The sequence below is a fragment of the Rhinopithecus bieti genome, unplaced genomic scaffold, assembly GCF_001698545.2.
Source record: "Rhinopithecus bieti isolate Rb0 unplaced genomic scaffold, ASM169854v2 scaffold_15006, whole genome shotgun sequence".
In the NCBI taxonomy this organism is placed as follows: Eukaryota; Metazoa; Chordata; class Mammalia; order Primates; family Cercopithecidae; genus Rhinopithecus; species Rhinopithecus bieti.
This window is the reverse complement of record NW_016808074.1, coordinates 850629-861482: the sequence shown is the minus strand read 5'-3', so window position 1 is coordinate 861482 and position 10854 is coordinate 850629. Positions and strand designations below refer to the sequence as shown.

At 44.8% G+C, this 10854-nt stretch overlaps 2 protein-coding genes across 3 annotated transcripts in view; one reads left to right on the top strand and one right to left on the bottom strand.

The window, feature by feature from the left end:
- USP29 (ubiquitin specific peptidase 29) overlaps nucleotides 1-6441 on the top strand; it is a 15076-nt gene extending 8635 nt beyond the window's left edge. For both annotated transcript variants that reach the window (XM_017885386.1, XM_017885385.1), the window contains exon 4: nucleotides 2913-6441. In XM_017885386.1, coding sequence (XP_017740875.1) covers nucleotides 2929-5667 — 2739 coding nt within the window. In that variant the 5' untranslated portion in view covers nucleotides 2913-2928 and the 3' untranslated portion in view covers nucleotides 5668-6441. The remainder of the gene's footprint in view (nucleotides 1-2912) is intronic.
- A 1994-nt stretch (nucleotides 6442-8435) lies between these two features.
- On the bottom strand, nucleotides 8436-10642 carry ZIM3 (zinc finger imprinted 3). The gene is made up of 2 exons (XM_017885389.1): nucleotides 10459-10642; nucleotides 8436-9670 (listed from the first exon to the last, which is right to left on the bottom strand). The coding sequence occupies exons 1-2, from the start codon at nucleotides 10640-10642 to the stop codon at nucleotides 8436-8438; spliced, it is 1419 nt and encodes a 472-aa protein (XP_017740878.1).
- Between the last annotated feature and the right edge of the window lie 212 nt (nucleotides 10643-10854).

Genomic DNA, 10854 nt, shown 5'->3' with positions numbered 1-10854 from the left:
GAAAATTCTTTTCTTTAAGAATGTTGAGGCCGGGCGCGGTGGCTCAAGCCTGTAATCCCAGCACTTTGGGAGGCCGAGACAGGCGGATCACGAGGTCAGGAGATCGAGACCATCCTGGCTAACACGGTGAAACCCCGTCTCTACTAAAAAATACAAAAAACTAGCCGGGCGAGGTGGCGGGCGCCTGTAGTCCCAGCTACTTGGGAGGCTGAGGCAGGAGAATGGCGTAAACCCAGGAGGCGGAGCTTGCAGTGAGCTGAGATCCGGCCACTGCACTCCAGCCTGGGTGGCAGAGCGAGACTCCGTCTCAAAAAAAAAAAAAGAATGTTGAATATTGGCCCCCACTCTCTTCTGGCTTGTAGGGTTTCTGCAGCAATCCACTATTAATCCGATGGGCTTCCCTTTGTAGGTAACCTGACCTTTCTCTCTGGCTGCCCTTAACACTTTTTTCCTTTGTTTCAACCTTGGAGAATCTGATGATTATGTGTCTTGTGGTTGCTCTTCTCAAGGAGTATCTTTGTGATATTCTCTGTATTTGCTGAATTTGAACGTTGGCCTGTCTTGCTATGTTGGGGAAGTTCTCCTGGATAATATCCTGAAGTGTGCTTTCCAACTTGGTTCCATTCTCCCTGTCACTTTCAGTTACACCCATCAATCGTAGGTTTGGTCTTTTCACGTAGTCCCATATTTCTGGGAGCCTTTGTTCATTCCGTTTCATTCTTTTTTCTCTAATCTTGTCTTCATGCTTTATTTTATTAAGTTGATCTTCAGTCTCCGATATCCTTTCTTCCACTTGATCGATTTGGCTATTGATACTTGTATATGCTTTACGAAGTTCTCTTGCTGTGTTTTTCAGCTCCATCAGGTCATTTATGTTCCTCTCTAAACTGGTTATTCTAATTAACAATTCCTGTAGCATTTTATCAAGGTTCTTACCTTCCTTGCACTGGGTTAGAACATGCTCCCTTAGCTCGGAGGAGTTTGTTATTACCCACCTTCTGAAGCCTACTTCTGTCAATTCGTCAATCTCATTCTCCGTCCAGTTTTGTGCCCTCCTTGGAGAGGAACTGCGATCACTTGGAGAAGAGACATTCTGTTTTTTGGATTTTTCAGCGTTTTGTGCTGGTTTTTCCTCATCTTCATGGATTTATCTACCTTTGATCTTTGAGGGCTTACGACCTTTGGATGGGGTTATTGTGTGGGGGTCTTTTTTGTTCACGTTGATGTTGTTGCTTTCTGTTTGTTAGTTTTTCTTCTAACAGTCAGGCCCCTCTTCTGCAGGTCTGCTGCAGTTTGCTGGAGGTCCACTCCAGACCCTGTTCACTTGGGTATCACCAGTGGAGGCTGCAGAACAGCAAAGATTGCTGCCTGTTCCTTCCTCTGGAAGCTTTGTCCCAGAGGGGCACCAGCCTGATGCCAGCCAGAGCTCTCCTGTGTGAGGTGTCTGTCAACCCCTGTTGGGAGTTCTTTCCCAGTTAGGAGGCACAGGCATCGGGGACCCCTTGAGGAGGCAGCCTGTCCCTTAGCAGAGCTATTGTTCTGGGAAATCCCTCTTCTCAGGATCAGCTGCTCTCTTCAGAGCCAGCAGGCAGGAAAGATTAAATCTGCTGAAGCTGTGTGCCCACAGCCACCCCTTCCCCCAGCTGCTCTATCCCAGGGAGATGGGGATTTTAACTGTAAGCCCCTGACTGGGACTGTTACCCTTCCTTCAGAGATGCCCTGCCCAGTAAGTAGGAATCTAGAGAAGCAGTCTGGCCACAGCTGCTTTGCCACACTGTGGTGAATTTTGCCCAGTCCAAACCTCTCACCCTCCTTAGTACTGTCCAGGGAAAAGTGTCTACTAAAGCCTCAGTAATCATGGATGCCCTTCCCCCAACCAAGCTCCATCATTCCAGGTCAACTTCAGACTGCTGCACTGGCAGTGAGAATTTCAAGCCAGTGGTTCTTAGCTTGCTGGGCTCCGTGGGAGTGGGACCTACTGAGTGAGACCACTTGGACCCCTGGCTTCAGCCCCCTTTCCAGGGGAGTGAATGGTTCTGTCTCACTGGGGTTTCAGGCACCACTGGGGTACCAAAAAAAAAAAAAAAAAAAAAAACAACTCCTGCAGCTAGCTCAGTGTCTGCCCAAACAACTGGCCAGTTTTGTGCTTGAAACCCAGGGCCCTGGTGGTGTAGGCACACAAGGGAATCTCCTGCTCTGCAGACTGCAAAAACTGTGGGAAAAGCGTAGTATCTGGGCCAAGTAGCACAGTTCCACACAGCTTCCCTTGGCTGGGGGAGGGAGGTCCCTGGCTCCTTGCACTTCCCAGGTGAGGCAATGCCCCACCCTGCTTCTGCTCACCCTCTGTGGGTTGCACCCACTGCCTAACCAGTCCCAATGAGATGAACTGGGTACCTCAGTTGGAAATGCAGAAGTCACCTACCTTCTGCATTGGTCTTGCTGGGAGCTATTCCTATTTGGCCATCTTGGCCCCTCCCCTTTTTTAAATTTAAAAAATTTTATGTAGCGATGAGGTCTCCCTATGTTGCCATGCTGGTTTTGAACTTCTGGGCTCAAGTGATCCTTCCACCTTGGCCTCCCAGAGTGCTAGGATTACAGGCATGAGCCACCATGTCCAACCAAATTTGTGTTTTCTTGATGAGCGGTGATGTTGAACACCTGTTCATATCTCTGTTGGCCATTTGTATCTTCTTTCTCGTCTAACAACTCCCTTGAAAGAGTGTGTGCCCTCAGTCTATGTCTTCTACAGAACTGGCATAGCTTCAGAATATGAGCAGTTCCCCAAAAGAGTGTTTTACTTAGAGCATAAGAAGATGAAAAATAAATCATTATTATATGTGAATGATGTTTTTCATAAAATATAACTGTTAATATATTTTTGATTAAAATGCATGTGTGCTTTTCTTCTTTAGGTTACATAAAGAAAGGATGATATCTCTAAAGGTACGTGGATTCATCCAGATTTGGAGCCAGAGGACTGGGATGACTAAGTTGAAAGAAGCTCTCATTGAAACAGTGCAAAGACAAAAGGAAATTAAACTGGTGGTCACTTTCAAATCTGGAAAATTTATAAGAATTTTTCAGCTGAGTAATAACATTAGAAGTGTGGTCCTTAGACATTGTAAAAAAAGACAAAGTCACCTGCGTTTAACTTTGAAAAACAATGTGTTCTTGTTTATTGACAAACTATCCTACAGAGATGCTAAACAGTTGAATATGTTCCTGGACATAATCCATCAAAACAAATTTCAGCAATCCATGAAACCTGATGATGATTGGAGTGTGTTTGAAAGCAGGAATGTGCTGAAGGAAATTGACAAAACTTCATTTTACAGCATTTGTAACAAGCCAAGTTATCAGAAGATGCCTTTGTTTATGTCAAAATCACCAACACATGTGAAAAAAGGGTTATTAGAAAATCAAGGTGGGAAGGAGAAAAACCCACTAGCATCTGATCTACAGATGAACAAGGACATTCTGAAGGAACATAACCCTGTAGCAAACAAGAAATATATGACAGATTCCTTGAAATATATACAAAGCAATAGGAAGAACCCATCAAGTTTAGAGGATTTAGAAAAAGCTAGCGATTTGAAACTCGGGCCTTCATTCAAGACCAACTCTAATGGACATCCTAACCTAGATGAGACTGTTCTTGCAACCCAGACTCTTGATACCAAAAATGGTTTGACATTTCCATTAGAACCAGAGCACAGCCAGGATGACCCAAAATGCAACGAAGCCCAGGTGCCTCTTGACTCTCATTCAGAGCAACTGCAGCAAGGGTTCCCCAATTTGGGAAACACCTGTTACATGAATGCAATTTTACAATCGCTATTTGCAATTCCGTCTTTTGCTGATGACTTACTCACTCAAGATGTCCCATGGGAATATATTCCCTTTGAGGCTCTTATTATGACCTTGACCCAGCTGCTTGCTTTGAAAGATTTCTGTAGTACAGAGATCAAGAGAGAATTACTTGGGAATGTTAAAAAAGTCATTTCAGCAGTTGCAGAAATATTTTCTGGCAACATGCAGAATGATGCACATGAGTTTTTAGGTCAGTGTTTAGACCAGCTGAAAGAAGACATGGAACACTTAAATGCCATTTTGAATACTGGGAAAAAATGCGGGGATGAAAATTCATCTCCACAAATGCATGTTGGTAGTGCTGCCACCAAAGTGTTTGTTTGTCCTGTTGTTGCTAATTTTGAGTTTGAGTTGCAGCTCTCCATTATCTGTAAAGCCTGCGGTCATGCGGTTCTCAAGGTAGAACCTAACAATTATCTCTCCATCAACCTGCACCAAGAAACAAAACCACTTCCTTTGTCTGTTCAGAATTCTCTAGATCTTTTCTTTAGAGAAGAAGAGCTTGAATATAACTGTGAGATGTGTAAGCACAAGAGTTGTGTTGCAAGGCATACATTTAGCAGGCTCTCCAGGGTCCTTATCGTTCATCTGAAACGCTATAGCTTCAACAATGCTTGGTTGCTGGTGAAGAATAACGAGCAAGTGTATATTCCCAAATATTTAAGCTTATCTTCTTATTGCAACGAAAGCACCAAACCACCTCTTCCCTTGAGCAGTCATGCACCTGTTGGGAAATGTGAAGTCCTGGAAGTCTCCCAGGAGATGATTTCTGAGATCACCAGCCCATTGACACCATCAATGAAGCTGACCTCAGAATCCAGTGATTCCCTGGTTGTACCTGTTGAACCAGAAAAGAATGCCGACCTACAAAGATCCCAGAGAGACTGTGGAGAAGCAAGCCAAGAGCAGCATCAGAGAGACCTGGAAAATGGCTCTGCACTAGAGTCAGAATTGGTCCACTTTAGGGACAGGGCAATCAGTGAACAGGAGCTTCCAGTGGCTGACTCACCGATGGACCAGGAAGACATTTCTCTTCCTGTGATCTGTGAAGATGGAGGGAAGCCGATCAGCAGCCCAGACACAAGGCTTGTTGAGGTTCATCTTCAAGAAGTGCCTCAACATCCAGAACTTCAGAAGTATGAGAAAACCAATACATTCGTAGAGTTCGATTCTGACAGTGTCATGGAGTCTACCAATGACTTTTATGAGTGTAAAGAAAACAGGGTTCCAGAAGGATCTCAAGGAATGACTGAACAGCTCCAGCAGTGTTTTGAGGAGAGCATCATAGAGGAATTTCTTCAGCAGGCACCACCTCCAGGTGTTAGGAAACCGGATGCCCAGGAACATGCAGAGGAGACCCCCAATCAGTCTACAGAATTAAGACTTCAGCAGGCTGACCTGAACCACCTCGGGGCATTGGGTTCTGATAACCCAGGAAACGAAAACATTTTAGATACAGACAACACAAGAGGTGAAGCCAAGGAACTGACAAGAAACGTGAAGATGGGGGATCCTCTTCAGGCCTACAGACTCATCAGTGTTGTCAGCCATATTGGGAGCTCCCCAAACTCAGGTCATTACATCAGCGATGTGTATGACTTTCAGAAGCAGGCCTGGTTCACATACAACGATCTATGCGTATCAGAAATCTCAGAGACCAAAATGCAGGAGGCAAGGCTTCACTCTGGGTATATCTTCTTCTACATGCACAATGGAATTTTTGAGGAGCTGTTAAGAAAGGCAGAGAACTCTCGGCTACTGAGCACACAGGCAGGAGTGATCCCACAGGAGGAATAAGAAGACGACTCTTTGTATAGACCTGCTTGGCAAACTCACTCGGCCTCACTTCATCCTTGCAAGAAGAATCCTGTACTTCACTCAGAATGAAGGAACAAGTATCTCAGGTTGAAAGCTCAATGAAAAACACTTATTTTGGGGTATATCTATTTTAACTGCTTCAGACACCTAGATCCCAGAACTCAGGTGCATATGCATATTTTCCCTACAAGATTAGAATGGTGCTCTTCATGTGTTGACACAATGGTTTTCAAAATGTTCTCCCACCGGCAACAGCAGCAGCTAGGGACTGATTAGAAAAGCACATTCTTGGGTCCCCCTCCAGACCAACTGACGCAGAAATGGGGTGTGAGCCAGCAATCAGATGGAGATGCTAGTGCTCATGAGAGTTGGAAGAACACTGGTAATGTGTGGAGTATCTTGGTGTATTTTGCTACTGTTGATATGGATTGTTTATGTTAGATAAATGATTTTCATTGAATTTTTTGCATTCCTTTATTTTGTCCCACTGAACCTAAGACGATAAGAGTCACTCCAAAAGTGGCAGCAGGGACATTCCAACAAGAGAGTGCCCAAAACCATTCTGAGATCAGGCCAGTTGCGGTTCCAAAGAAAGAAGCACTAAACACCAGAGGGATCTGTCCGGAGCATTGACGAAGGGGAACTTAGAGAGTGCTGCAGCATATCCTCAGGCGGACAGAGAGAGAAACAGCATGGCCAACTGGCTGGGCACTGTCACTCATGCCTGTCATCCCAGCACTTTGGGAGGCCAAGGTGGAAGGACTGCTTGAGCAGACAAGTTCAAAGTCAGCCTGGGCAATATAACAAGACCCTGTCTCTACAAAAAGCAATTTAGCAGCCAGGCACAGTGGCTCACACCTGTAATCCCAGCACTTTGGGAGGCCAAGGCAGGCGGATCACCGGAGGTCAGGAGTTTGAGACCAGCCTGACCAACATGGTGAAACCCCATCTCTACTAGAAATAGAAAATGAGCTGAGCATGGTGGCGGGCGCCTGTAGTCCCAGCTACTCGGGAGGCTGAGGCAGGAGAATCACTGGAACCCAGGAGATGGAGGTTGCAGTGAGCCGAGATCACGCCACTGCACTCCAGCCAGGGCAACAAAAGCGAAACTCCATTTCAAAATAAATAAATAAATTTGCCAGGCGTGTCTCAGCTACTCAGGAGGCTGAGGTGGGAGGATCACTTGAGTCCGGGAGTTCAAGGCTGCAGTGAACTATGATCGCACTCCAGCCTGGGTGACAAAGATCCTGTCTAAAAAAAAAGGTGGAGGATGGCCTACCTTGGTGTGTCCACTGCAGTGAGAGGGTCAGGGTATGGGGTTTACATAAGTTTATAAGGAATTTGGTCGAGGGCGGGGACCAGTTTCTTTTAGTGTTTTGGGCAGCAACCTAAACCTAAATACCTCTATCAGTGCCTGGGATTGTTTCAGGCTCTGGTTTGGATTCAAGCCTTCTGGGAAAAACCTGCAGCTTGGCTGGTGAGAGTGGTCAAAGCACTCCATGATTTTCAGTCAGGACACAAAAAAGAAAGCAGGGGGCAATAGTTTTCCTTTGTAAAGTTATGAAAATAATAACCTAACCAATACATATACCATTGGCTGGGTTCCACGTGTGTTTGCGACTGGCTACTACTAAAATCTGCTATACAGCAATCAACTGTATTTACCATTTCCCAATAATTTCAGGTCATAACATCAGGGTTATATGAAAAATGCGGTATATTAAATATCCATGTGATTTTTGTGAATTCAAAAGCACTGTAAGATGTTGCTCATGTTATTAATATGAATAAGATGATAAACCCATCCCCATAAATGTCCATTTCCCAGTGGCCAAGCCTTAAAGAGCCTATGATGTACCCAGTATCAGTGGGTGATGTTACACTGAATTCAGCAAGGAGTAAAGAATGATTTTTAAAAATGGCCATTTGAGTAGATAAATGGAAGTTGAGAGGGTTTTGTGTGTACAGAGATAAGAAGAGCCTGGTGATATATAATGAACGGGACAAAATTAGGCAGAGTAGGTGTGGGAAAGAAGAGAAGAGCAACTAGAAACACACGTATGAGGTTTTTAAAAAATACATTATTTGTAGCATTTAAGAGGAAAAGAAGGAACGTACTATGAAAAAAGAAATGTAGGCCAGGCGCGGTTGCCCAGGTGGGAGTGCAAGGGCGCAATCTCAGCTCACTGCAACCTCCGCCTCCCAGGTTCAAGCAATTCTATCTCAGCCTCCCGAGTAGCTGGGATTACAGGTGCCCACAACCATGCCCAGCTATTTTTGTATTTTTAGTAGAAACGGGGTTTCACCATGTTGGTCATGCTGGTGTTGAACTCCTGACCTCAGGTGATTCGCCCACCTCGGCCTCCCAAAGTACTGGGATTACAGGCATTTGAGCCACCAGGCCTGGCCAAAAGTACAGTCTTTTAAACGTTTTTAAAGATATGGATACCACTGGTCACTATTCACTGGAAAAAAACTCCATAAGGGCTTTTTAGCACATTTGGTTTATTGCTATATCTGCAGTGTTTAAGAGTCCCTGGTGCACAAAAGGCATCGAGTAAATATTTATGCTTCATACATATTTGCTGAGTGAGTATGGCAAATCGGTGTTCAAAGGACACTGTGCATAATAAAGCCTCGCTACCTTCAAAAACAGCCTCCAAATTACAGGCCATTTCAACATGAATTCTGGGGTGACAATTCCAGGCGACCATATTTTCCCATGTGTTTTTAAGTGCATGGGGCTCCTATCTGGAGTGAATTCTTTTCTGGTGCCTAACAAGGTATGACTTGTCAGCAAAGGCTTTACCACATTCGGAACATTCATAAGGTTTTTGTCCAGTATGGGTTTTTTTATGCAAACTAAGGTTTAATTTCCGGTTGAAGGTTTTTCCACATTCACTACATCTGTAGGTCCTCTCTCCGCTGTGAGTCTTCTGATGGGTGTGAAGGTTTGACTTCTGAAGGAAGGCTTTTCCACATTTATTACACTCATAGGGCTTTTCCCCAGTATGGATTTTTTTATGTTGAATGAGGTTTTTCTTCTGGATGAAGGTATTTCCACATAGATCACACTCGTAAGCTCTCTTCCCAGTGTGAATTTTCTCATGATCGATGACATTGGATTTCTGGGAAAAGGCCTTCTCACATACGCTACATTTATAGGGTTTCTCTCCCGTGTGTGTTCTCTGGTGTTTCACAAGATCTGACTTGTAAATGAAAGCCCTTCCACAGTCCGGACACTGAAAGGGTTTTTGTCCAGTGTGAACTTTTTTATGTTGAAGGAGGGTTGAGTTCTGCCTGAAGGATTTCTCACATTCATGACACTGATAGGATTTCTCGGCATTATGAATTTTCTCATGATTAATGCAGGATGATTTCCAAGAAAAGGCTTTTCCACATGTCTTACATTGATAGGGTTTCTCTTTAGTATGCACTCTCTGATGTTGAAGGAGATTTGACTTCTGCTTGTAGGTGTTTCCACATTTCTCACATTTATAGGGCCTGGCCTCTGCATGCGTTTTCTGATGTTTATCAAGCTTCCACTTCTCCCCGAATGCTCTTCCACAGCGACGACATTCAAAGGATTTCTGACCAGCATGCCGCCTCAGATGACTCTGAAGGCGCGACTCTGAACCGAATGACTTTCTGCAGGCATCACATTTAAGCTGGTTTCCTACAAATTTGGATGGATTCTCACCAACTAATTTTCTGTATCCATTATCGTTGTGAGAATCATTTTGTACATAGCTTTTCAAATGTAAATTGTGGCTCAAATGCCTTTCAAACGGGTCACATTCGAGGAATCTGAGTCTGGAAGAAACATTATCTATGCCCAGTTCAAGTATTTTCTTAGATCCGGTACGTTCTACGGCTTTCTGCGTAGTCAGCATTTCCTTATTGATTGGTGGGACTTCTCTTGCGAGACTCTCTTTCACATCCTGGGGCTTCCAAATCTGTCCTCCAACGTCCCCGTTTTTTTCTAAAATGGAATACAAAAAAAAAAAATGTCGCGTGTAAAACGTTCCACTCACATGCTTGGAATAAAATGCCATAAACAATCTATTGTGGTGATCATTCTGGCTTCAAACCTAACGTCTATGAGAAACCAAAGTTAATGTCAGCTCTGTTAGAGTTCTAGGTGAACTAATGTTACATGAAGCTATCACGTGTCTATCTGTAAAGGACTGAGCAACGTAGACCTAGTGCACGGGGACCAGGTGAGAGCCCAGGGATACCATGGAGAGGGAGATTAAGAGAGTTTGTCAGGCCAGGCGTGGTGACTCACACCTGTAATCCCAGCACTTTGGGAGGCCAAGGCAAGTGGATCGCCTGAGGTCAAGAGTTCGAGACCAGCCTGACCAACATGGCGAAACCCCGTCTCTACTAAAAATACAAAAAATTAGCCAGGCGTGGTGGCACACGCCTGTAATCCCAGCTACTCAGGAGGCTGAGGCAGGAGAATCGTTTGAACCCGGGACGTGGAGGTTGCAGTCACCTGAGACCACGCCACTGCACTCCAGCCTGGGCGACAGAGTGAGACTCGGTCTCAAGAAAGAAAAAAAAAAAAAGAAAGTTTGCCTGCAAAGGAAAACTCAGAGAAGAATGTAAAGAACATTTCTGAGTGGAGATAAAAATATCTGGAGATTTCTTCCAGCACTCGCAGGAAGTCACAGCCGGCTCTGCTTGCTGCCAAATGACTTCATCATTTAGAAGCACCAGATCGGCTTCTATGCAACACTGACACACAGTGCTCTCCTGGTCACCTACCTGGACGGCCATTTCTCAGCACTTCCTCTTCCACCAACCATGGCTCCTTTCCTTGCTCCAACCTCAAGATCACGTCGGGTTTGGTGGTTTCCACTCGTCCTGTGATGGAAGATACCTTGGTGTTTGTGGATGTGTGAGTTGTTTGTGCGAGTGTGTGAGTGTATATGAGTGCTTGCGTATACATGTGTGAATATTTGTGAGTGTGAGCATTTGTATGTCAGTGTGCAGGTATGTGCCATTGGTTGCAGGGAGTTGTGTGGATGGACAGTTTGAGGGAATGCACACGAGCAGTCAAACTAAACAAAGAATGCTTTTTCTAGGCTGGGCATGGTGGCTCATGCCTGTAGTCCCAGCACTTTGGGAGGCGGAGACAGGAGAATTGCTTAAGCCCACGAA